Below are 27,601 nucleotides of genomic sequence, written 5' to 3' on the forward strand. Positions count from 1 at the left end.
CACTGGAACGGGCTGCCCAGAGAAGTGGTGGTGTCACCGTCCCTGGAGGTGTTTAAGAAAAGACTGGACGTGTCACTCCGTGCCATGGTCTGGTTGACAAGGTGGTGTTCAGTCACAGGTTGGACTCGACCTCAGAGATCTTTTCCAACCTAAACTGATGCTGTGACTGTGTGAGAAGACCTCTGTGACGGGCACGCTGTCCCGGCCGGCTTGGTGCCCTTGCTGAGGTCTGGCCGGCACAGCGGGTCCAGGCTCAGGGCACAGGGTGGGGACCCCATACCTCTCCCGGGGCCGGGGCACCACCGGGGGGCTCCCAGAGGCCACGTCGGAGGGGAGCGGGTCGGAGGAGCCCCTCGGGGGGCAGCGAGCGGCGCAAGAGACGCCGAAGCCCTGAAGGATCCCAAACGTCCGAGCACCTTCCCCACCGCTGCTGGTCCCGGAGAGCCGGGGTGGGGGGATGGAGGAGGAGGAGTCTCTGCGGCGCCCGGGAACCGCTCGGAGAATGTCTCCGTCCCACTCCTCCTCCTCCTGCCCCTTTGCCGCGCAGCCCCGGGCCGGGAAGAGCCGCCGTCCGGAGCATGGGGAGCTGCTGGCTGCGCCTCGCCGTGCTGCTCGCCCTGGGCGCCCGGCCCAGCCTGGAGTACCAGGGTAGGGAAGGGCAGGGGATGAAGGGAGGGAACAGGATGGCGGGGCCGGGAGCCCCCCAACCCCGGGGGCGCGGGGAGCGGAGCCGTCTCGTCCCTCCGAGCCGGGGAGGGGGCGCGGCATGAAGTTCTAATCCAGAGATGTCAATACAGAGGTTCCGCTTTCCCCAGCAATCAGTGCTCACCTCCTTTTCCTGTGCCAGAATTCTACAGTGGCATAAGCTCATATTTTCTCAGAATCTCCCTTCAGAGTTCTTATTAAGAATGATGGAAGCCAAATGATCCCTTATTTTAGTAGCATAAAAAATACACTAAGGTAGAAAAAGCAATGAGTTACCAGTCCTACTTCCTGACATGCTTTATTTCACACTCTAAAGTGCTCTTTGGGTTAAAGTCAGTTTACAGAAGCTGGAGATATGGCCTTATACACACATACACACACACAAAAGTTGTTGTAAAATGATTTTCTAAAATATCTGCTTTTAATCGCTCCACTAAACCATATCCCTAAATGCCACATCTAGGTGTCTTTTCAATATCTTCAGACATGGTGACTCAACCCCTTCCTTGGGCAACCTCTTCTGATGCTTTTGACAACCCTTTCAGTGAAGAAATTTTTCCTAATGTCTATTTTAAACCTTCCCTGGCACAACTTAAGGCCATTTTCTCTCATCCTATTGATTTTTACCTGGAAGAAGAGATTGACCTACCCCTCATTACAACCTCCTTTCAGGTAGTGGAGAATAATGAGGTTTTGCTGCAGCCTCCATCTCTCCAGGTTAAAAACCCCGAGCTCCCGCAGTCACTCCTCATAAGACTTGTGTTCCAGACCCTTCACCAGCTTTGTTGCCCTTCTCTGGACACACTCCAGCATCTCAGTGTCTTTGTTGTTATGAGGGGCTCAAAACTGGACAGTCACTGCCCTGGTCCTTCTGACCGCACTATGGCTGATATGAACCAGGCTGTCATTTGCCTTCTCGGCCGCCTGGGCACACACTGGCTCATATTCAGCCACTGTTGACCAAACTGGTGTTATATTTGAGACTTCAGGTTTCAGTAGATCATAAACTAGAACACTGACTTTTTCTGCAAATTTTTACAGTCTCTACCTCAATTTTATGTAACCCTTATAAACCCTGAGCGAAGAGCACAAGAAAGAAAAAGAAGGCTGAAGAAATTCAATGGTGTAAATCGACAAAATAGTATCCCCTAAAAGTTGGAATTTTTATTAACAGATTCTGCAGGACTGTAAGTACAGTAGTTATGAAACTCCTCAGCCTATCTGGTGCTAAACTAGGGAGCACAGCACTTCTGTTCAAATTAAAAAACCCTTATTGCAGGCTAAGCGCTGTATCCTCTTGTACTTAAGTTCCTGAACTTGTGTCTCAGAGCAGTAAACTAAAAAGTTGCCAAATCTTTCAGTGACTTTCGCCGTTGCTGTCTGTTGTCCATACAGGTTGCCCAGCAACCTGGGTCAAGGTTTTTCAGCAAATAACTCTGTGAAGGTTTATTTGTGGTTGCAGGCTTTAATGTTATGTTTCTCACTTAAAGTGCTTTGTTTTTCCTCTTAACCTTTTTTAAAAGAAACCTTTAAGTCTTCTACTGGTACTGATTTTTCTTTTGTGCATTTCCATTATTATTTTAAAACTTGTGTTGTTACTGCTTGCCAGAATTAAATGATCCAGTGAGAAAATGCCTGATTTCAGTTTAGAGAACCTGCAAAGTTTTTTTTGTTGTAGAATCAAGGTGGCTGAGCAATTAGTAACAGCTCTTCCATTCTGGAGATCTCTGAGGTCATAAGGTGGAATGGAAAGTTTGTTTTCCTGTTAAAGCCCAAGTAATATCTGAAAGGTTTTACTGTGGAGGTTTTGTCTGCTAAGGCCTGAATTGGTGTGCCTGACATGTTTGGTGAAGTTTGGGATCTTGTTTGGAGTAGTGTCATTTTATCTGCTTAGGGATCCATGATGCACAAATCAGTAATGTACTTAAGAGAGTCAGGTTTTGAGCAAAACCAATGGACAGCAGAAGTCCTGTTGAAATTTAATCTATCTTTTGTTTTCTCTGGCTCAGCAAACACAGAGAAATTGTTTGTGACTTATGTAGCAATGGAAATACTCTTCTCTCAAAGCTTTTGCAGATTTAGTAACCATCAGGCAAAGGGGAGGATGATAAGATCCTAGAAATGCAGAAAGTATCTTGCTGAACGCCTGTTTTGCTCAACATACGTGTTGTGTGCAAATGTGAACATGTCATGGTAAGCTGTGCTCATTCAAGAATGCAGCTCTGCTTCCTTCCCTTTATTTTGAGCTGACCAAGGTCCCTGGTCAGGAGAGCAAATGCTGGGCTGTGGGTGTGGAGTTGGAGCAGTGGGGAGAAACTGAGAACAGCAGCCTCCACTGGGTCGTGGTGCTAAAGCAGAGGCATACTTCTTCAAATGTTTGATGCTGGATGTAAACTTCTGTAGTCAATTTTGGGTCAGTTTAGCGTAGAACAAGTTGTCTCCTTGAGGCTGCTAAGGTCACTTCAGGAGATACTCAAGTGTTCTGCTGAATGAAAATAGGCTTGGACTCTAGTGTTGGGACATTTGGGATGGATTTGACAACCCCAAAACACAGGCAAAACTGATCCTGAAATGGTCTGATTTTGGTTTTGTACAAATGAGTGAGTTTTGCGTATGAGTGTTCCCTTTAGCTTGCCAGTTTGAACAGTAAATGTTTCATCTTAATAACGAACTTTTCTTGTACAAGGACTTTCACCTTGCCAGAAGGTTTACTGGCTTACTGTCATAGCTCCTCCTGCCTTGTCTGGCAGTTCTGTGCTGGGTTTATTCAGCACAGACTACTAAGTTCACAGTGACAGACGTCTGCTATGTGTTTTCTACTAAAATTCTTACAGTTTCTTTAAGAATCTGCACCCTAATAAAATGTATGTAAATAGAAATATTTCCTACACATCCCATTTATACAGTTATAAAAATATTTACTGTGCATCCCATTTATACAGTTATAAAAATGTAGTGGTATTTTGTGAATGAAGAATTCTTTTTTCCCCCAACACAAACAGAATAATCTAAGTCATAGATTAAATTAAAAATGAAAGCGTTACTTCATGCATTTTGCATGCCATCTACCAGACCAAAGTCTACAGCTGTTTTTTACAGTAACCAGCTATACCCTGAGTCATGATGTGGGACATCTGCAAAGCAGCTCGTTCTCATCATTCTTCCTCAAATACCCAGTTTCTGAACTGTGATAATTTTAGCACTTCCAGCGCAGAACAATGCTTTGTCCTTACATGGCTCAGTAGCCAATTTTGAGCGTATGTGAAACAGAAACACTTTGACTTATGGCTGAGAAAACAGATACGAAATGGTGATTTGCTCAGGGTCACTGGTGGGGTGGCACCAGTGGGGAATGAGGTGCCAGGTCAGGCGTGGCGGCTGCCAGGAGTGCAGCCATCTGCTGACATGGGATGGCTTTGTTGGAGGGCTGCTGTGTAACACGGATGTGCAGCCTGGTGTGGGTGGGTGAATTTGGGGAGTGCCAGGTCCAGTGTGTGTCTAGTGCCAGAGTGAAGAAGGTCAAATGGAGACAGGAGAGAATCTGGCACCTCTGGGAGAGGTTGTGCTGCTGTGCCCAGGGCAGTGATGCAGTTGTGGTGTAGATACATCCTACTAGAGCCAGCCTAGGTCTTCAGGGGCAGCCCTTGGGGTTAGGCTGGTTCTTCATGGCATGGCCCAAGTGGGTGATGCCCAAGTGGGTGATGCCCAAACTGTCCTTGGTGCCCCCAGCTCAAGCTGGTAGGCTCCCTATGGGAGCAAGACTGTCCCAGAACAGGACAATGACAACCTTTCTTATGTCCTCAAACCAAGCCTGCTGTGGTTATTAATGAAACACTGCTTGTTAAGAAAGAGACACAACTCACTTCTCATTTCGAGCTAGAAAGTGAGCTGCAAATTGGAGATGTCAAGCTCCATCAACAGAACCTTGTTTCAGGGCAAAAGCTATTCAATGAATAACTCTTTAGGCCAGTTTTTGTTAGAAGACTTTCAAAAGCCATTGTTAGTTCTTGTCTAAGATCATTATTTCTTTTCTAAGGAAAGGTAAATATGTAAGAGCTCACATAATTCTAAGATTTACTTATTTTAAATGCTAAAGTCGCTGCACACTAAATTTTGGACAATTAAGACTGATAACACTGAGGAAACAGTTTTATAACCCTCAAAGTGAGTGATTAGCTAAGAGTATCCCAGTTGTTTACAGAAAAAATGATATTTAAGAGAGATGTTCATTTACATATCAAGGTCTTCACAAAGCCCTCAGGGATCACAGCTTGCTCTTTATGCTATACAGTCAGGTTTCAAGTGCAATAAAGTTTGGTTTTATGTTCAGAAGTTTCTCAGATGTCAGTGTTTAGGCATCAAAAATTCAACCACAACAATAAGTACAAAAAGTCCAGAGAAATGGCCTCCGAGTGATAGGAAACCTTTGTTATACATAAACCACTTGTTTTCAGAGGAGAAGCTGTTGAGAAATTCACTTGATCAGGTCTCATCTCAAAGCTTTCTGAAAACTGATGTTAAGGATTCCCAGTGATGACAGCAAGCTTTGAATCAGGTCCAAGGTGAACTGTGGAGGTTTGTTACTTTTATAGTACAACTCTCCAGATTTTTCACGCTCACATAACTGCAGCTGTAGCGCAAGAATTTGGTCTGATGTGGAGCGCGCGGATCTGCCGCTTCCCTGCAGTTCCCTGAGGGAGCTGCCCAGTGCTGCAGGCTGGTGGGTCCTGGGTGCCAATAACGTGACGAGAAGGGTCCTGGGAGATGCAGAGTCTCACCTTCAGGTGGTCAGAACCCTCATGAGCAGTGCTGTGGCTGATGCTGTGGAGGGCACTGCCCTTCTTTAGACCAACCCTTTGCACCAAAGCTACTCCTGTGAAGCAGCTGGGTGAACAGATACATGAGCTGGGTTTGCTTGAGTCCAATAGAGTAAGAAATAAAGTTTCACTGTTTCCTGTGCAGCTTATTTTGTTTTGTTGTTTGTTTTTTTTTAATAAGAAGTGGAATCTAACAGCAGATGTTGTGTCATTTGTGCATGAAATTAGTAGCTTATTGAGGCACCTAAATTATTTAATTTTGCCTAACTTTAAGCAGCAGCTTGTACAGACCATGGTCTCATATGTCAACAAATGGCAGTGAAATACCCCCATAGCTGTAATTTGAGATACCATATATGAGGAGCTCCTGTGGTGTAGTGCTGAGCCCCCAAGTACCCACCTGTTGCATGCAAGATTTTTAGAAAAGTTTTTAAAAAAAGGAATTTGCATGAACCCTTCTTTGTAGAAAGGACTTATGCAGAATTTAGACTAGACTTCATGCTCTGAAGTCTCTGATTTGAAATAAATGTTGCTTAGGGATATTTTGAAGACTTTCTTGCCAACTGCTCAGTTTTACTGATGAATTACTTGAATAGTGGTGCTACAAATGGTTTCTGGTTTTTAGGAAGGAGTTTCTACTTCTATTTCAAGTTTTTGGTCATTGGACAGGTTTTTAGAAGTACAGAACTATACTGTCTCTTTATTTGATAAACTCCATAAAAATTTTTGAAACCAAACCGTGTTTTTGATCTGAATGTAACTTTTGTTTGCAGGTAACGTACCTCCGGGTTCTGTTCTTGGTGTAAGGATCATACAAGTTAAAGAGGGTTGTACTTGAGTTATGCACATTTTACTTCTGCTATTTGGCCTGATGGCTGTTAACAGCCACTGACACTAAAGAACCACTTTATAGTGAAACCTCTGATGTGCCCCCTCACCTGTACCTGCCCTGTTCTCTCTGCTCAGTAGATCAACTACATGGCAGCTGGGCTTCCCATAACAGAGGAGCTGTGACTTGACAAGTGCAACTTAACATTGCACAGCATTGCTCTGTGAGCACCAAGAGAAATTTATTATTTTACCTGATTATCAAATCAATTTGCCCCTTCCAGATTCACTATAAACTGGGTCTGCTATGACTGAGCTTCAGAGAAGCCCACGCTGATGACATTGCATAGATTATTGCATCCTAATCTTGCATGTCTTTTCTCAAATCTCTCTTTTATTCTTAATTTATGTTTCCTTTCTTGCTGCATTTTTTTTTCTCTTATTTTGTATTGTAGGATCGGGATACTCACCCCTTGAAGATGACGAGGATGTGTATGCACGCAATAGATATAAAGGTGAATGCTTTGCTCATGTGCTAAAGAGGATCAGCTGGTTGCTGAGAGAAAGCTTCGTTCTTTTTCTTTTCCTGGATTAGAAAATCTTGGTGATCCAGCTCCATGGTTTGTCTCATGGATTTTTATACTCAGATTTAATTTCTACTGTTTTAAACAATGGAAATTAGACCAAGTACTGATCACAACTCTCTTATGCACCTGAGTAAGTAACTTCTGCCTTGCCTTTCCTCCTGGAAGATCAGGTTGTTAAATCATGAAAATCAGGAAGAGCTTCTCTTTCTTCTTCATACATCCCAACAAAACCATCAATGATAAGCTGACTCAAACTCTGGGCTTACTGATGGTGATGTATTGAAGTATGTGCAAGAGAACCTGATTTTCATTACTTTTTTTTTTTTTTTCCACAAAATTGTTTGCATTTCAGGTTAACCTGCTACCTGAAATGCCAAGTGAAGTGTGTTTAACAAATGAATGCATACATTAAAAAAAAAAAAAAATTAGTAGCTGGATTAATGAATGGACTGGCATGTTTATAAAGCAAATTCAGGTTTTCTTCCCTGTTCTGGAAGACTTTGTCAGTCTGCAAGACTGAGACTTTTTTTTGCCACTACCAGTAAATCTTCCACTTGCAATGTCCATTTTCTTTAAAAGTCTACTTCTGTCTCAGTACCTCTCTCCTCAGCCAAAATCCCTCAGGAGCCTAGACAGTAAAGAAACTTGGCATTTAATTTATCACTTTAAATGGCAACTGTGGTTTGTTTTTTTTTTTTTTAGTAAATTGATCTGTGGACATGTTAGAGTTGTAATAATTTTGATTACTTGAAAGTAGTGGTCATTAGTGTCTTGTTGTATGTTACTGATTCTCTGCAAAGAATCAATGGACCGTGTAAGAGGTAAGTCATAAAATAATTCTGACATTTATGAACAACAAAGGGGAAAGTACAGCTGTAATGGCTACATTGCTATTTTGTAAATGTCTCATATTCCTTACAGTAAAATACTTCAGTATAACATTTTACTTTCAGACACGTGCACAAATACTTCTCTAAAGCTTTATTTAGGTAAACTCATTTTTCTTTGCCTTTTAACATGTGTCCTCTGCAGACACATAGAAAAAGAATTCCAGAGACCATGAAGATAAAGCAATGCCAGTTCATGCCAGGGCAGGCAAGTAGTTAAAATGTGGATTCTTTATAATTTCCTTTTATATAATGTTCCAAAATGAATTATAATCATGTCAGCCAAAATGTCACCAGGGTTAAGCGAAACATAATGACTCGTTCACACAGATATTAAAAACTGCCCCAAGTCTGGAAGCACTACTGCCAAATCTTGAGGAACAGACAATGTGAATCTAAGAGTGTAAAGCACTGGAGTAGAAAAGGCTCAGTCTTCATTAGCATACTTCTTTATGTTGGCTTTGAGGGAAAGGGGTGGAGAAAGACAAAGCAAGAAAAATGGGCTGTGTAGCAATGTTCAGAGCTTCTCCTCAGATGTCCAGTCCAGCATTTTGGGTGTGACCCATTGCTCATCAAATAAAGCTTCCCAGTAACAAATAACTAAATGGATTTTCCTAACTGATGGTAACATAGATAAGCAGCATTGGTTTTCTTCTTTGCACACATAGTCACTAAACAGTGCAAGCAAGCACACAAATTCATTCTCTTTGACATCTGCAAACAAAACATTGCAGTTTACTAGGAGGGGTGAAAATAGACCTCCTGCTAAACCCTTTTGTCTTCATCTGGATGTTTTTCCACTTGCTCAGCTTTCCAGAGAAACGTCACCAAGATTTTCTGTGCCCACAGCATTTTTAAAGAGTTTTTCCTTCCTCTCTGGTGAACCTTCAGCTCTGTTACCTGGTGTACCAGCAAGCAACAGTACAGCTGGTCACTTTGCATGCTGCTTGTGAAGGCTGAGGCTGGTGTTTAGACAGGACCAAGGGGTTGGGGGAAACAATACCCCAAAGATGCTTTCCTTCCTGCCACTTGGCACGGCTGTCTGTGATCACATTTCATGAGAAAGGGCTTTGTGTGTACAGCTCCAGTGCCACTGCTCTGGTGTTTTCTCAAATAATAATAATAAATAATGGCCAGCCTTCGTGAACGAGGATCCAGGGAAGGTCTTTACACCTTCCAGCCTGCGCATTGGATTTTTTAGGTGAGACACAATGTGCACGGAACTGAGCCCATCCTTTAATCCTGAGGTTCATCTGCCAGGGCCAAGTGAGCTTGGACGGTGGCAGTGAGGTCCTCAGGACGTAGATGGATTGCCTTACAGGGCTAACAAGCTCCATCTGCCCAGGGAGTGGCCCTGACCGGGAATCGAACCCGGGTCTCGGCGTTGACGGCGCCGAGTCCTTAACCACTAGACCACCAGGGGCTCCCTCTCAAATATTGTACTAATCAAACAATAGTCCCAGCTGTAGAGGCAGTACTGGAACTTCAACCTTCTCTGCTTGCTTCCTGTTTTCCATGTGTTCAAACACAGCATCAAGTCTCTGAAATGTTTTACTACCAAGTGATAATTCAGGCTATTGTGTCGCTGAGGAACTTTCTAGTTCTTTCTAGTTTGCACTAAGGCACAAACTTTTTATTAAACAAAAAACCAGTACATAGGTCCTGGTACCTAAAAACTCAAATTTCAGTTAAGTGAAGAGTGCCTGGTATAAATGGTGATATTCCGGAAGAGGTGCCTGGGGAACCTGTAACTTTTCTAATTCCCAAAGCCTTCAGGAAAGTGGCTGATCTTGCCTTGAGGCAGGGAACAGCTTTGTGACCTCTTGGGGCTCCACACAGACCTAATATTCTACACGTGCTCCATGTAACTGCTTACCCTTTGAAAACCAATACATGACTTCAATTAAATATAAACAAACTTTGATCTCAAACTTCATTGTATTGTTTGATGTGCTTTTCAAGTTAGCTAGGGGTTTTTTCCCAGCAGTATTAGTTGGTCTAAACCCGTATATTTGCCCCTTGTAAACCCTGCCTCATCCACTTTAATCACAATTAGTTCTAGAGTATTACAGTGTTTTAGATCAAACAGATGTTCCTCCTAAGTTCTGCAAGTCATCTGGATCCAAAAGCGTGTTTGTTATTGTTTTTCTTTCTGGAAGTATCATTTGGTCCAGTATAGGATGTATTTTCCCCCTCCTTAAGAGTCTTGCTTTGTTTCTTTCTGTAGACCAGTGTAGCTGCAGTGGCACTACAGGAAAGGCATTTTCTTTTTCAGTATTGTGTTTGTGCATTAAACTGCATTTGTTAGCTGTTGGCCGTTTTTTTTTGTTTTCAAAATATATGTGTGGCTGTTTATTTAAGGCGTTTGTAAAACCACAAAAATTTACAGAAAAACTCAGGCAATTTGCATACCTGAAACAGCTGCTTTGCCTTTATTATTATTATTATTAGCCTCCTGATCATGTTGCATAGCATATTTGTCTTAACAACCTTTACAAAGGAAATCAGCATTTGGATGTGCATTTGGAGTTCATACACATGGAAAACCTGAGGCTTAAATATCTTGAACAGATTTGCTGAAGGATTACCTAACTGGCTGGGGCAAAAGCTCAGCCCAAATGAGTCTTCATCCCCCCAGTTCTGCCCCTTCAGCCAGTATCGTCTTAGTAACTTCAGATTTAAATCATTCTGCAGAAAAACTGAGGTTTCCCCCTTAGTTAAGGAGATCCTACATGCTTGGGCATGGAAATAAATGGAAGTTGAGGGCCCCTGAGCATTAGAAGAACAAGTGGGACAGAAAAGCTGGAAATTATGGGCATGAGACCACTGAAAGGGAGATCATAGTAATGCTGTTGTTAGGTCAGGAGTAGGAGGATTTCTCCAGGAGGTGAATTGTGTGGCTGAGCCAGAAAGCTGAACTGCACTCTCACCCTAAACTGCTGGGTGCTGTTAGACTGGCCTGCTTGTGTCCTGTGCCTCAGTTACTGTGTATTTGGTGACACTGGGAATGATGCCACTTATCCATCTTTGTGAAGAGTTTTCATGTGTACCAGTGAAAGACAAAAATAAGCATGTCATAGTAAAATATGACTGCTTCAGAAAAGACTAGTCTAGAGGAATGTGCCCTTGGTCTAGTCCAAAACTTGATAATTAGTCTCTGTAGGTGCTGTTTGTGTTTATTCAGGACCAGCACAGCAAAATACAGATGTAAAATGTAGTTTCCACTGGGGAAGTGTAAATATGTCCTAGAGACATTGTGCACTGAATATAAATATCCCACGTATGAGAAATAAAACAGGCTGTATTGATTTTTGTTTATTTATGTGTGGAGCTGATCCAAATAGTGTAGGAAAATGTACATAATAACTACAGGAAACAAGAGCTAGAAGTAAATATCTGCCAAAGATGATCTAGAAACTATTTTTAAATGTCTCTTGCGACTTTGTGAGTATGAAGGCTAAAAGTCTTTGTGTTTTGTTTGTTTGGGGTTTTTTTCCATCTTCCTTGCTAAGTTCAGATTTTTTTTCATGTCCCTCCTGCACGTCACACATTGTCACACAGGATTTCAGGACTTGTCATCTTTCTCTTTTTGCCTTGCAATCCCTCCCTTCCTCCCTCCCTCATTCTCTCCCAATATGTCCTTTTCAAATGACGGAGCTGAGAAAGGGGCAAGCTTAGTCACTCCCTGTGTAGGAAATTCCTACTGAGAAGCTGCCCATTTTCTTGGTGCACCCTGTTGTCAATGCTAAACAAAGGATGTGAAACTTTGGCTGGGCAGGGAAAATCTCTGCTTGATACTGCACCCATCAGCATCACAGTATGGTGTTAAGTCCTCACAAGAAGATGGTGCCCATATCCTGAATAATTTAAAGTGTAGTCCTGACCAGTTAATAAAGGTGCAGTTTTATGTACGTGTGTTTCCCTTTTTCCCATTAGTTTGGCAGGAAAATTGGCTGTGAACTCATAGCCAAATTCCAGCCTACCTCTGACTTGGCAGATCCATCCATGTCACTGTCCTGCATCAGGAGCAACTAGAAAGTGGTTCTTGTACTTCAGACTACATTTTCATGATAGTAAAAAAAGGCAGTCCTCCACCCATCTTTGGAGATAAAGAGTAGGACATGTGATGTTCAAACCTTTGAGAGCATTTAGCACTTAATTTAATTTTATGCAGCTTGGGTTCCCTTTTCTGAATATGTGATAAGTAGATAGTATGCTTGTGAATGAACATTGACATCCTCTAAAGGATATGACAGTAGGAAGTGCAGGGGTTTGTGCTGTCAGATATATGTTTTATATATATGCTTTTGTGCATATGTGTGGGCAAACGCACATTGCCCTTGGAAGCTATAAATTGCTACCAAAAAGAGAGGGATAAAGTCAGATTTTTTTTCTTTCAAGCTCTTCACTTGTCTGTTGGATTGGACACTTGCCTTCAGATTTAGAAGGCTGTTTTATTTGTAAGGAGTATTTGACTGCTACGTTGTGGCACCATAGAACTGCTGAGAACAGCAGGGGAGCAGCTGCTCTTGCACACTTCACGCGTTTCAGTTCAGGCTTAATCCTGAGTGCTAACTTTGCAAAACTGGAGCTGTACTTAAACACTGAGCAGTTGTTCTGGCACATGGAGGATGTGCACAAATGAGCTTGACATTGCCAATATGATTTTTGTAAGTGACATCCGTTCTAACTGTGGGAGAGATTGAACCGTCACAGAATTCTGCCAAGGCGCAGTCCTTACTGCACAGATTGTTAAGGAAGTGGAAGATTTTTAATTTTGATGAGCACTAAGAGAGCTAAGTGTAGACAACTGACAACTACAGCTAGACCAGAGGTGTTCCTAATGCAAACTTATCGAAGAGCAGTTAGATGTGGCTACTTGAAAACAGGAGGGAAGAACGTTCCAGTTGTCATCAAACTGCCCACATGGTGGCACACTTATTCCATGGACAAGAAGCATAGTAAAAACCCAGTTATCCTCTCAACCCCTTCCAGTCTAATGGCTACAATCTTTAATGTTTGTCATAAAAAAAAAAGAGCTACCAGTCTTTGGAGGGCTGACATTTGGATGTGTAAAACTTACTGCACCTCTCTGCACTGTTCTGCTCTCTGAGGATTCATGGCTTTTTAAATAAGACATTTTTTTCCCCATTTCTTTTCTGTGACCATGAATAAACAAAGCGATTTTATGTTTGTTTCTGAATTTTTGCATTTTTCTAATTGTTATGTGTGGATTTTTGACTTCTCTGTGCCAGAAACACCGTGGTGCTCGCCTATTAAAGTGAAACACGGTTATGCAAACTGCAGGACACCTCAAGGGGAATATTACAAGAATGTATTGGGCACAAGATGTGATATTCGCTGTCAAAAAGGCTACGAACTGCATGGCCCTCACCAGCTAATCTGTCAGTCAAGCAAACGCTGGTCTGGGAAAGCGCTGTGCAAACGTAAGTGGCTACAAAATGAGTGCGTGTGACTTGTGTTGCAGGTTCAGCGGACAGTAAATTTTCATTTGTCTTTGAAACTGATCTTTGGATTGTTGCTGATTTTTAAAGGTTGGTAATATAATTGGATACGTATATTAGTTTGTTGCTGAGGATCTTACAGGTGGCATGATAAGTATCTGAGTGGTACAAGTGCTCATGGAAGATAGGGAGTGTTTTATGAGTGTGCGATTTTGATTTGTGGAAATGGTTTCATGACAGAGTCATAAAGCTGCTTTAAAATATTGCCCATCCTGGACTTTCTAAGTTATACCATTGTCTAAATGGGGTTTTGCATTAAAACATTTTCTGAGAAGAGAGAAAAGGTACTTGTCATCCCTTTTCCCATATAAATGTTGTATTAGGCCACTAACGCTTATGTAGAGTTAAATTCCAAATACATCTAATAAGAACAGTTCAGAAAAACTTCCAGTGGAATAAGAATTTCTCCCACTTGTCATTTGCCAGATGCATCTTTATTTCTGTGTAATACTCCACATTCCCATTGCTCCAAAGGGGGAAAATAACAGGTTTCCAGAAGTCTTTATTTCCTTTTCCAGAAAAGCGCTGCCCCACCTTATCCATGCCGACCAATGGGGGCTTCAAGTGTTTGGATGGTGCTTATTTTGGCTCGAGGTGTGAGTATTACTGCTCTCCTGGATACCAGCTGAAAGGAGACCGGATAGTGACGTGCATGGATAACAAAGTGTGGAGTGGCCGCCCAGCGTCCTGCGTTGGTAAGTGGGATACTGGGTCTTCATCCTGGAAAGGCCACATCTTGAGGTACCTGCTAGTGCCCAGGTCCTGCAAATAAACTCTAAAAATGCCTTTTTATCCAGTTAATGGGGAGGAAAAAAGTCAACTGCTGCTCTTAAGGAAGCAGAGAACAGTTTTCCAAGGGATGCAAAGTTCTGCCGCTCAGGACTTTGTCCAAAGTGAGTATCCTTCTTACTCACAAGCTCCAAGTATTACCACTTTAATAAAGGTGAGGCTGGTGTAAATGGTCAGCACTTTTCAATGCTTTGCTGATCTCCTGGGTAACTCCTTGGTAGCCTGTAATTACTGTCCTGCTCTTCGGGAATGTTCCCTGTGCTGGAGTTCTGTCGTGCTCTCTGCAGTTTAATGACAAAAAAACCCATTGTCTGACCTGTTGTTTTTCTTCCTTGGCATCATGGTCTCCAAATATATCCAAGGAATATAAATGGATTGTAGTTACCAGCGTGGTTGCAGCTAATTTAAATTTCAGCCTAGTTCATGTTACTTATGCCAGCAATTTTCATTACATAGTCAGTGGTCTCCTGGGAACCTCATCTGGAATAAGTGTTTCTATACACATAAATCAAAAGAGAGATAAACAAATATTGAAATTTAACTTTCCTGACTACTAATGAAATTTCAGCATATAGTGGAGTCTCAGCTGCTGGCTGTCCTTTTTTCTGGGAAGCCTCTAATAGAAGCTTCAGCAGCAAATCACAAAGGGAATTATTTTTTGGCCATCTGAATTGGCTACCAGTAATTTCAGCTTGTGGGTGGTAGAGAGTTTGTGCTCAGCGTTCTCTGTGTAAGATAAGTTGGTTTTCCTCAGAATGCCTGTGGCTCAGTCTAGGTTAGCAAATGGTTTTGGAGTCTCTCCGCTGTGGCCTGATATTCATAAAATTTTGTTCAGCTTTCCTGTTATTTGGTGTTCTACAAATGTAGAAATGAGATACTTAGGTCTAGACTGTTTGTGGCATCTCTTGTTTTCATTTACAAAAACAAGCTTTGTCCTTCTCAGTAGTGTGGGCAGAGGAAGCAAAACAAACCCTTTTAAGTTTGGAAATGGTAAAATATTATCTTCTGTATTTCCTGGCACTTTCAGAACATCATCTGTTTGCAGCAGTGAGTTGTTTACCATCACAAAAGGATGCTGTCCTGCAAAGTAAAGTAAGCAAGTATGTTTTAAGCAAAAGAAAAAGAGGTTATGTCAGCACTAACGTTTCTTTTTTTATTCCAAAACTGTAGGGTACCTGTTGCAAAGGATGTGATTTTAAGTCCCGAGTAACCCAGTAAAAGTAATACTATGATTTAAGTTCTGGTAATACCATATAGGGTGGAGAAAGCCCCTTCAAACCTTTGCACACAGTTCCTATATGCAAATAGTGAGGTATGCAGTCAGCAGATTGTTTAATAAGATTATCTTTTGACCTCCTGGTAGGTAGTATAGAAAATTTTGTGTGACTAAACATAATTCCACAGCTTTTGGCATTAAGTTTGTAAAAAATTACTTCAGACCTGCACTTGAAATGCTTTTGGAAACAAGGGGCTTTTCTCTACCCTTTTTTACTGCCCTGCTTAGCATTTTTGCACAAAATTACGTGGACTTCACAATGGAGTAGCGAAGATCTGTGTAGGAAAGACATAAGGCCTTTCAGTGATAAAACAGGTATTCATTGAAACGGGGAAAAAAGATATATTTTTTGAATTACAGAAAATTAGGTCAGTTTTAGCTGTCACAGAAGTCCTTACAGATGATGAGTATTCAGGCCTAACAAAGCAGACTGACTGTCTACTGTCCTTCCTTCATGTTGCTGAAATAGCTTTGATCAAAAAAATCAATGTACAGCTGCTTTTGGTTATCAGTTAGCTGAAAATGGCAACTTGATTAATACTCCCACTATAACCCTAATGCACTGTAACGTATACTGAAATACATATTTTCTTCTGGAAGATAGAAAAATGTCAATGTCTTTTCTTCTAGAAGGGTTTCCTTTTGCTGCTGATTGTGTAACAGAGGTTGTCACCAAGCTAAGTCATCCTCTTCTCACATCCTAAGGCAGTATTGATAGCTAGTTACTAACAGCTTCCATCTGAAACAAGCTTTGCACTCTGAGTCAGTGATCACACAGGCCTTGATAATGGATGTTTTGAAATACAAATCAATTCCTTGTGCGGGTGGGTGGGGAGAGCAGGGCACTGTTTTTCATTCCCATTTTTTATGATTTCACCTCTTTATGCTTTTGGCAGAGACTAATGTTTTGAACTAACTTCCAGCCATTTTTTGTGTCGTCAGCAATAACAGCATATTCATGGAACAACAGACAGTTTACCCATCCCGTACAGACTATTGAGTAAGCAAGCAGTGGGCATTCAGAACCATCCCTCTGTTTCTTTCCTATTGCCATCCCAGATTCACAAGCAAAGAAATGTAAACCTGTAACAAATTGTGAGAAAGAACGCTAACAAGCTCTTTAAATTTTGTTGAAATTGTTAATATGTTAGTATGTTTAAAAACAAACAAACAAACAAATAAAAACCAAAAACCCCCAAAACAACCACAAAAAAACCACCAAAAAACCAAAAACAACCAAGCAAGCAAACAAAAAAACAAAGTGAACAAAAAGCCCCCAACCAAAATCTAAAACCTACGTGAAAACTTTGCATTTTCCTCTACAGAGTTCAAAAAGCTGATTTAAAATTGAGTATTCCACTGCTGAACTCCTGATGCCATGTCTGCAATGCCATTTCCCCACATGAAGCCAGAGTACCGGTTGCTGCTGCCAGATAGCCAAGAAAAATGACAGCTTGCAGGACTGTGGCTGAACAGTGCCACGTTTTTAATGAAAACTCAATCTCCATGTCCATGATTTAAACCTTGCAGGCGAGATTCTGACATTTAATACATAGCCCTGCTAAACAGCTTAAATAAATCCGCTTTGCTTTTCATTGGTGTTTCAGCACTGACATTGCAGTTAAAGCTAAGACTTCTTGTACCGAGTCAGAGACCTTTGCAGTGTGTCCTGGCTCCAGCTCTGCCCAGGAGTACTTATTAAATGAGGGTCTGATACTCCAGCTCTTACAGGACAATTTTTCCCTCTGATAAAACTTCTCCAGTAGTCAGCAACCTTATGGGTTCCTCTGTTGGGTTTGTTTTGGAACAAGTTTAGTGTTCTGACCTGCAGGTGGGCACCCTGCTCACATCATACATTTTACTGAAGGTTTTCTTGGAGTAGCTGTGTTTCAGTTTTGTCACTTGTGCGTTGCCTGGATGGTCGCTGGTCACCTCTTGATTAAAACTCCTTGGAGTTTTTTTAGACCTGTCTTTCTTCGGGGCCAGGCTGTGGCCAAAGTGCTTAATGTGCTGTAAATTTGCCATAACTTTGTACAAGGGACTGAAGAAAAAGAGCAGTGAGCACTGTTTGGTATTTAAGACATCCCAGTAGAGACTGCAGTGAAAAAGCCTCTTTGATGGACAGCTGCTTTCTCTTAATCTGTTTCAAATCAGACTTATTCTGGTTGGGTTTATTTAGTGCCTCTTGAATGCTAACAGGCAGCTGAAACGACCAAAGCAAATATCCTTCCCAGAAATGTTTAAATCCCCCTAAAAAGGTTGCCTGGCTCCTGGCTTCTTGGTGAGTTGGTTCCCACAGTAACCTTATTGTTTGCCCTCATGGTATGGAAGTCCAAGCTAGTTCATACCAACCAGTCTTCTTTGCACTAAATAGCTTAGTGAGCTTTCTGATTAATTGTTTAAAACACTGGGCCCTTAAATGCTGCTCTAGCTTTTATTCCAGCATCACATTTATTTGATTCACACTGTCCACAGTGGTGAGTGGTCACCACAGTGAACTAATCAGAACCAGATGCAGCCTTAGTGAGGCTGGGTTATTTCTTGCCCTGATTCGGCAATGTAGCTTTGTAGAGGAGGGCAGAGCTCTCACAGGCTGCAGTGTCAGCAGATTTTCACACATAATGGGAGAGTCCCTTAAAAGTAAGGGAGTGAATAAGGAATATGAGGAACAAGGTGTCAGGACTGGCAGTGAACGCAGCTGAAGACAAGCAGCTGTACATCACCTTTATCCTCCATCAGGGTCTTCTGACATGACCACTGTTCCTTTGCTTTTGAATAGTAGTCACAGTGTTATGGTAGCAGTCAAGCAGTCTTTCAAAATGTACCTACTTTTCTATTTTTAAATACCTGTAAGGCATTATTATAAGAGTTATTAGGAAAAACTCAAATGCAGCATTAATTTTTTGCAAAATGAAAATTGTGCCAGTCTTCTGTTGTTTCTTGTTTTACCATTACTGCAGTAAAAACAAGCAGTATGTTGAGAGTAACATGAAAAATTATCATGCAGAGAGAAATGGATGTTCAGTGTGCTTCAAAAATGCCCTTAATCACAATACCTACCTCACAGACAAACTAAGAGAAGAATGCAGATAAACAGAACAGAAGCTCCTTGGATACAATCTTCGACATCCCTCCTTGAAGTTCAGAGGTGTCCATTTGTTGACTTTACCTTTAATCTGATGTAAAGAAACCATATATGGTACTATACATACTATGTACCATAACTAAGGAAAGAAATTTGCAATAACTTGGTTTTTTTGTTTGTTTGTTTGTTTTTTTTGCTTTGCAAAGGACTGATCGTTGTCAGCTCTTACTGTTCATACAAAAAGGTGAGAAGTGCAGGCTTTGCATGCCTTGGTTGGGTCTCCAGTGCTGGGGAGGCCAGGTGACATCTAGGCCAGGCCCTGGGTTACACTGACAGCAGGGAAAGAGCTGTGAAGAAAAGGCATAGCTCCAACAGGTGCACCATTTCTGTGACATTTATTTCAACAGACACTGAACCTCCAAGAATCCAGTGCCCAAGTGTGAAGGAGAAAACCGCAGAGCCCAACAAGCTGACAGCCAGAGTGTTCTGGGACACCCCAGAGGGACGGGACACTGCTGATGGGATTCTGACAGAGTAGGTGCAAATCTGTAGATGTTTGCATTTTCTCCTTCTAATTCCTTTGTTAGAAATTCAGCTGATGAGGGTGGCTGAGTGTTCTTTCCCTGTGATTCATCCAAGATGCTTATTTTGACAACTTGGAGGTGAATTGTTCGGGAACTAAATAGCAGATTGTTGTGGTTATTTTAGAGCTGATGTAATAAACAACAGCATTCTGAACTGTGAAATTTTCTGGAGCTCCTTTGCAGATCTCATAGTCAACAAGTTTTCTTACAGCAAGTTACTGGTACGTAACGAAAAGAGAGTAGTGCACTGGAGGTAGCAGCAGAGGCAAGTTTGACTGTCTTAAAAATAAGCAAGGTAAATTGTGGCACAAAAAAATCATCTTTATCCTTCTTCCTGAACTAGTGCTGGCTACTGATGTTCCAGGATTCTGCAGTTGCCTTTAAAGTAACGTTCGTTGTTTGAAACTTCAGTAACTTTAAACTTAACACTTCAAAATTTCTTTAACAATTTTTATGGATTCACAGTCACATTTTCCAGAGAGCAAGGTGTACTTGTTATGATACTACTGCCTCTGATTTTCTCATTTTTATTATGCAGGATTTATGTCAATTTCTTAAGATTATTGTAAAGGTAAGAGTATAGAAAATCCACTTCTTTCAATAAGCAAGTTACACTCTCCAGTGGTGTAATAAGAGGCTGATTAAGCTTAAAAGCCCAAACTTGTAAGTGTAAAGATATTTACACTTCATAAAAATAGAAAAAAAGTGTTGAAAGACACAATGACATTGCCCTTTTATTGCTCTAAACTAATAATATTAGAAAGAAAAATTCATTGCACAGTTAAAAACAATATTGCTGTAAAGGTCTGATCTAATAATTCTAAGACGATTAATAGCATTTAAAAATTACACCTGATAAAACAAAAATTTTGAAAATGACAGAATAAAGAAATTCCAAAGTCTTTTTGCCTGATAGAAAAAAACAATGAGAAATGTCCCATGTAGGCTTTGTTAAAAAAGTAACAGTTTTCAGCTCAGAAGAGGGGAAGTCTTGATTCAGTGGAAGCTTTTCCATAAACCACGTCTCTGTTTTAATAAAGTCTTGCTAAACTGTGATGGTTTTTAGAGTATGTAGTGCTTTCCTTAAATGCCCAGGGTCCTGCAGTTCCATGAGTACATAAGCTCTTCCATTACATGGAACACTATGCGACCTCAGTGCCTCAACACTGAGGATATGTTTAACATGTCTGAATTCTCCTGTCTCGTTTGCAGGACAGGGGCAAGTTCCAGGTGAAAATGCTGCTGTGGATCACCTCACCCTTCTGACTATACCCAGTAGTTGCACCATGTGCCTGAGAGTATTGTCTGTAGGAAAATACTGCTAAATTTATGTCCTGTATTATCTCCTGTTTTAGTGTTATTTTGAAAGGCCTGCCACCAGGGTCACATTTTCCAGAAGGCGACCACAAAATCCAATATACTGTCTATGACAGAGCTGAAAACAAAGGCACCTGCAAATTTCTTGTTAAAGTCAGAGGTAAGAATGTTGTTTTACCCTATAAACAGAGTCACTGACTTGCATCTGGTTTAGCAAGCAATTTGAAAACATCCTCATTTCTGTATTTATCTGCATATGTATGCATATATAAACTCTGTGTTGATGCTGAAAGGGAGAACAGTCTTGCTCAAGACCCTGGGGGCCAGGTCTGCAGCGGGGTGCAGAATTTCTGCACGTGAAGGAAGAGCTTCATTGATCACTCCTGCCTCCTGCTCCATACCCCTTCCTTCCTGCAAGCTGATATCCAGCTTGTGAGCTGTTGAAACAAAGATGTAAAGGAGTTTTTTCAACTGTGAGTCACATCTGTCAAGCATGGACGCCCTTTCATAAGTCCAGATCTTCAAATCCAGATTTGAATATATAGAAATGAAACCTGGAGGTTTTGGCTTCAGCTCTTCATGCTCCATGACATTTTGTCATCATGATGCCACAACCACATGCATACACCTGTATATCTGGTTCATTTTAGTTTACACAAAAATCAGGGTGAGGGTTTGTTTTGGTTGGTTGGGCTTTTAAAGTACATGACCCTAATAACACAGAAAACAAACAGAAATATGTCCTCAGTACTGGTGTTGTACTGGCACCATAGCAAATGGTGATTCATGCCTTGTCTTTTTTTGTTTGTTTGTTTTCTCTTGCTTGAAGTCAGGCGCTGTGTGAAATTAAATGCCCCAGACAATGGCTACATCAAGTGTTCAGGGGACGGAAATAACTACGGTGCTACATGCGAGTTCTCCTGCATTGGTGGCTACGAGCTGCAAGGAAGCCCAGCCAGGGTGTGCCAGTACAATTTGGGGTGGTCAGGAGTGGAGCCAACCTGTGCACGTAAGTGAAGATTTCACCACTTTACCAGAGGGACTGACAGAGCAATGGTTCTCAAGGCAGTGAGAATTTGGGAAGTGGGTGTGGGGTGGAATACAGCTTCAGCATCCCAGAGGTAGGAAACTTAACATCTTTGTCTCCTCTGCCAATTTGCACTTAGAGCTGAAGACTTTGTCACCTTCAGCTGCTCTTTCCTACGATGATGATGGGACCTCACAACTGACAGTTTGGTTTAGCTCAAAGCTCTCTACAAAATGTCGCATTCTGGAGTCAGTGCATCAGCCAGAACAAATTACAATAAAACTGTTGGCTTTGATGAGGCCAGTATTTCACCCGTATCTTCTCTATTATTGTTTCCTGTTCTTGTGTTTCTGCTGTCTAACGGTGCTTGTAGAAATAGATCTGTTTCCAGTATGCTCTATAACTTTTGTTTTCATTTTAATTCTAGCCATGAATATTAATGTGAATGTGAGGAGTGCAGCTGCGCTTCTGGATCAATTTTATGAGAAGCGGAGACTGCTAATTATTTCAACTCCTACTGCAGCCAACTTCTTCTACAGGATGCAGCTGGGAATGCTGCAGGTAAAAGACGTTTAAGGGGGGGTGGGCAACTATTGTTTTTTCTTTAAGGAAAGACACAAGAGGACAAGCTCCACTTGATATAAATCCACAAACTTCAGCTGTTGTGTTCCAACCAGTGGAGGGTCTGGCTGAAACAGTCGTAGTTTGGGATTAATCGTTTTCACGGGGGGGTTGAGTTGAAACATCTCCATAGTCTCTAACTCAGCTCCAGTCTGGATTGTGCTGCTTCTGACTGATCAGTCACTGAATCCCAGGCAGTTCTGACCTCCCATCATCCACAAATTAATTTAATATTAACTTGCACTCAATAATAATAATTCCATCACTCAGCTGCTAAAGAAGTTGAAAAAACCCCCAACCCTCCAGCCCTTCAGTGGATGCAGTTCATGCAAACCAGGCTTACAGAATTTGTAACTACAAATGAGTACCTTCAGAAATAACAAATGGACCAGCAAACAAAGCACTACAGAGTGAGCACAGAAATTGTCCAGAGTGCTGGGGATAATACTGGGGTATTTTGTTCAAAAAATTTTAAAATTTATTGTAATTATCCTTCTTATGTGTTGTAATTGTGATGCTCTTGTTGGCTTTTTGCTAAACTTAGGGGTGGCTCTCCAAAATGTATCTTTGTCCCTCAGGGAAAGGGAGGAAAGGAACCCATCTTGTATTCTTTCACAGCAACAAGTGCTTTTATCTTGTTCTTTTCTTCTCACAGTTGTAAGAAAATTCAGTATAAATAGTCACTGGGATATGAACAGGATTATGTTTTTAACTGCTTGCTTAAGTTACAGTTGTATTTAAGAAAAAAAAACTGTTTTCTTCCCCATTAGATAAACTTGCAAGAAAATGCAGTATATTTATCACACTGAAATAATTTAAGATACTAAATTTAATGGCTATAGTACATTTTCCACCGTTTGACAGTGGGTAAATAAGTTGGCATGAAAGAATACTTTCTGCAGTCAACTTCTATTGTTCATATGTTGCTTTGATTGCCAAATTAGATTACAGGGCTTAATACCCTGGCATCTTTTCACTACAAAGACAAGTTTATATTTCTCCTAGGTAGTCCCTACGTGTTGTTTTTTTTAGAGTAGCTAAGAATCTTTCATTGAACATTGCCTGCAGTCATAAAGCTCTAGTTTTTTAGCCATGAAAATTAGAGAGTTTTTGAATTATGCTCTCGATTCAGTTTAAAACATCTCGCTAACACAAGAAGATGGGACTCTGTGAACACTTGCTGCACATTCCAGACATCCCCCTGTTCTCTCACTGGTAACTAACACACCTGTTTCTTGTTTTAACCCTTCCAGCCAGCACAGTGTGGGTTAGACCTCCGACACATTACCGTGGTTGAACTGGTTGGTGTGTTCCCAGCCCAGATAGGAAGAATAGGTGTAAAGCTGCTGTCTCCATCTCTTTCCCTGAAACTCAGGTAAAGGAACCTCTCACTGCTGTTGTGTTTGCACCTCATCATACAAAAGGCATTGCTTCTGATTCCCTGCATCTTACTCTCTAACTATACATATTCTACTCCAATGTATGTAATTAGACACTATAAGGTAGATGTTGATAGGAATGCTTTAGGATTAGTTAGCTCTCTGTGTGATAGCTACTGCAAATTTACAGGCAAATAAAAATATAATCACAAACTTAATATTTATTTATTTATTTATTAAAGATTTAGTATCTCCATAGTCATGTGATAGAGCTATATTTTTGGGTGCTGCCACCGAAAACACTCCAAGTCTGCATTTGTGCTGCAGTTGGTCTGATGCAAACAGGACAGGCCACAGTCCTTTTCCTGTGGAGCAACTGCCAGGGCACCCCAAATGGCAGCAACAGCCCATCCTCTCTGCACCAGCAGTAATTCTATGAACACTGGTGGTTGTGGCCAGGCCTGAAGGGGAAGCAGGGGTGGCTCTTGGAAGTCCCACATGTAGAAATAATACATTTCAAAGAGGAGATATCTCAGCCTCCTCAGCCCAACTGCAGCATCAGCAGTTTTACCGAGGTGCCTAAACTGTTTTGACTTGAGTTTAGACTGGCAGAGGACTGGTTTTTAAGTGAAAGGGAGACTTCAAGTGTCAGCATTTCCATGGGACAGGAAGACAACAAAAGCCAAAAGTGAAACACTCATTGGCAGGGAAAGTAGTAGTTATTTAGAAAAAAAGAACATCCAGGCAACATTTTCTGTGATATGCCTGATGAAAGGGAGTGAGTTTTAACTGGAGACAGTGCAAATTGCTGACACATCAGAGAAGGTTTTGTTTTCTTTTAAAAAAAAATATTCTCTGTAAAAGGAAAAAGAGAGCCCAAAGAACCTTTCTTTTATTTTTTTGAACAAAAGTACTGTTACTAAATGAGATGGTTTTCTTGTGGCTCTGTAGAAAATAATAAGCACTCTTAACATTTCATCCCTGCTCCCCTGCAACCTTTAATGAAGATACATTTCAGAAATTGGTATGGTGTGACCTGCCCTGCACTCAGTGAAAGTTAGTTTTCCATTGATTTTTTTTCTCAGTTGTTGCTTAGTATGTGAATTACAGCTTTCCAGCTCTAGAAGGCACTTAAATCACTATAAAATGCATTCTTAAAGAGACATCTTAAATAATGATGTTGATCAGAATTGGCATTTCAGTAAGCTAATGAGCACAGGTACCCTAGTTAAAATCTTGTAAAGCTCACAAGTTTAGCATTTGAATTTTTAGAAGGTAAGCATTTTACTTAGGTGATATGAGGCACAAGATGAATGTAGTACTCTATTACCATTGCTTAGCTCTAATCTTTATTTTAGCTTGAATTTAATGGCCAAGCTCCCTAATTGCAACCAGACTATGCCTAGAGAGTTCAAACTTGTTAGAAGGCTGAGGAAGGTCAATTTAAAGGCTTCACACTTTTCCAACACCCCCCCCCGCCCCGCCCCAGATCCTCTTCTTCATGGCAGCTTTTCTGTCTTCATACCATCTTCTCTCATGGCTGCCTGAATTTTTTACCCACACTAATAATGATGACTGACAGCATGTCTGAGGATCATCCAGTTCATTATCCTTTCAAACCAAAGATAAGCTTTTGTTGCTCCTTCACCTTCAGAGGAGCTGAAATGACGCCTTTTACGACTGAGGAAGAAAAGGACTCCTCCATGATTAGCAAGTGGCTTTTGTTCTCCTAAATTGGAGTCACCACCAAGTAGATGTTTGTTTTTATCAGGTAAAAATGAAAGCAGACTCCAATAATTTCGTCCTGTGTTTTCTTATTGTGATTTAATACCATGTGGAAGCCAAGAAAGGGAATAATCTATTTATAACTCTAGCTTCATCACAATGGTTTTCTTCGGGCAATATATATACTCCTTTTTTGCCTTACCTTTTTCTCACCCTTGTGATAGCAATGGGTAATGGCATGTGCTCTACTTAGTCAGAGGTCTGAGAAGAAAACAGAGCTGGGTGCAGTTACCTTGACCCTTCCCTCATCCAGAGTTATAGCCTGCAGCACATACAGGCACCTGCTCTTTATCTGACTCCTTGTTCTTGATGCTGTAACAGAGCAGCCTCTGTGCAGCCCCCTCTGACCATCCCCACCTTCCTCTGCTAAGAATCAAGAGGTTGTCCTGCCCTTTGTTAGTTGGAAGTGCCCAGGCAGTAGGTGACAGGTTTTAACAAGAGTTTCTTACTTTTCAGGCTGCTGCTGAGGATCCCCCATTACAATTTCAACATTGTGGTGATGGACAAGCACGGAATGGACAAGGAACGTTATCCTTTCCCAGCAACACCAGCTGAGCTCTTTGCCCTTATTGACAAATTTCCCTTGAGAAAAGAGGAGATGAAACTGCAAGCAGAAATTGGTCAATCATGTCCCTAACTCAGGATTTCTGGGCTCACAATTCTCAGTGAGCTTTTTTTTAATTCACACAATTCTCTCCTTGGTGCTACACAAAGCATGGCTTTATTAATCACCGATGTGATTTTTTGTGTGTATCGGTAAGTCTGTCCAGCCGTGTAGCTGCTCTGCATAGAAGTATGCAAGATGCTTTTTTGTACTTTCAGTCATCTTTCAATCACAGAATGGCCTGGGTTGGAATGGACCTTAAAGATAATCCAGTTCCAACCTGCCTGCCATAGGCAGGGATACCTTCCACTAGACCAGGTTGCTCAGAACTCCATCCAATCTGGCCTTGAACACCTCCGGGGTGGGGCATCCACAGCTTCTCTGGGCAACCTGTTCCAGTGCCAAACCATCCTCACAGCAAAGAACTTTTCCCTAATCTTTAATATGAACCCATTCTCTTTCAGTCTGAAGCCATTCCCCCTTGTCCTGTCACTGCATACTCTTGTAAAAAGTCCTTCCTTCAGGTACTGGAAGGCCTCATTAGGTCACCCTGAATCCTTCTCTTTTCCGTGCTGAGCAATCCTAATTCTCTCAGCCTTTCCTCATAGGAGAGCTGCTCCATTCCTCTGACCATCTTGTTGTCCCCCTCTGGACTTGCTCCAACAGATTGATGTCCTTCTTGTGCTAGGAACTCCAGAGCTGGATGAATGCGTACGTAGCTTTGCCATCTAATGGAATTTCTTGTACAGAGCTCAAAGAACTGAGGCACATTTCTGGGAGTTCCTTTGTGATTTTTCATTCAGTGTAAAATTGGGGTTTCTTTCTTACTGTTTATAATTCTTTTTATTAATAAAATATTGTTTTGCAAACAGATAGTTGTCTGAAATTCCCCTTGGAGACTAAAGTTGGTTGATTGATTCAGAAGTTGGATCAAAATACCTCTCTGCAGACAATTACAACAGACATTAGCCTCACACTGAAAGTGTACAAGCAACCCAGTGGGGTCCTTCAGCTCCACTAAAAGTATAGCCAATCGCAGACACAAAGCATAAGCCAAAGGCAGCACAAACATCTGTTTTCAGCAGCAGCAAGGAAAAAATAGATAATAGCAGCAATGTGGAAGTCATTGCCACGGGGAATATGATAAAGGAACAGTGAGCAGTGTAGAGGATGGGCATTAATTACTAGAGACCACATACTGCAATGCTTGATAGAAACACATGGTCCTACCTGGTATGTTTCTGCTTCTGGCTTTTAATGTCCAACCCTCGTGGAGTAACAGATTTCTTTCCTCTCTTCACCTTGGAGACAGACCAGATTGTTTATCTGATGGCAAGGAAACATTACCCTCAGGGAAACTTCATCAAGGATTTGTCACTTCCAGAGCTGTGAAAATACTTGTTTGCAAGTAGTCACTTACAAATCAACAAAAAATGGTTCCATGTTTAATAAGAAGTATTAGGAGGCAATCAAAAAAGGATATACATCATGCATGAAAATACAAACAAAGGAGTGAAGATTGTGAATTACAGCTTTGGATGCCTATTTACAGGATATGATGCATAATTTGGTACTTCTGAAAAGCAACACTCCAGTGTCTGTGCTGTTCATTCTTGCCCATCAAAGCATAGTCCTGTTTTTTTTCAGCCAAATGCTTGTTTGACTTTGACTACAGGGTAGATTTTTAAGTTTTATGCTCTGGTGCCAGCAGAAGAACAGTTTTACCATCATCTTAAAAGCAATCCTTACCAGAAATCAGTCTCTCACACTCTCTGAAACTACAAA

At 41.4% G+C, this 27,601-nt stretch overlaps 1 protein-coding gene across 2 annotated transcripts; it reads left to right on the plus strand.

Moving 5' to 3' along the window:
* Positions 1-546: 546 nt before the first annotated feature.
* Positions 547-26,120, plus strand: SRPX (sushi repeat containing protein X-linked). 2 transcript variants are annotated; one of them, XM_027883570.1, is made up of 10 exons: positions 547-648; positions 6,806-6,865; positions 13,080-13,271; positions 13,868-14,044; positions 18,907-19,033; positions 20,439-20,560; positions 21,230-21,409; positions 21,855-21,988; positions 23,302-23,423; positions 25,669-26,120. In XM_027883570.1, the coding sequence occupies exons 1-10, from the start codon at positions 579-581 to the stop codon at positions 25,847-25,849; spliced, it is 1,365 nt and encodes a 454-aa protein (XP_027739371.1). In that variant the 5' UTR covers positions 547-578; the 3' UTR covers positions 25,850-26,120. The 2 variants fall into 2 exon arrangements, with proteins under 2 accessions (XP_027739371.1, XP_027740220.1); XM_027884419.1 differs by lacking the exon at positions 6,806-6,865.
* The last annotated feature ends 1,481 nt before the right edge of the window (positions 26,121-27,601 follow it).

Source organism: Empidonax traillii, unplaced genomic scaffold (genome assembly GCF_003031625.1).
Source record: "Empidonax traillii isolate 1590-97213 ecotype Southwest subspecies unplaced genomic scaffold, ASM303162v1 scaffold1:size7828297, whole genome shotgun sequence".
Taxonomy (NCBI): domain Eukaryota; kingdom Metazoa; phylum Chordata; class Aves; order Passeriformes; family Tyrannidae; genus Empidonax; species Empidonax traillii.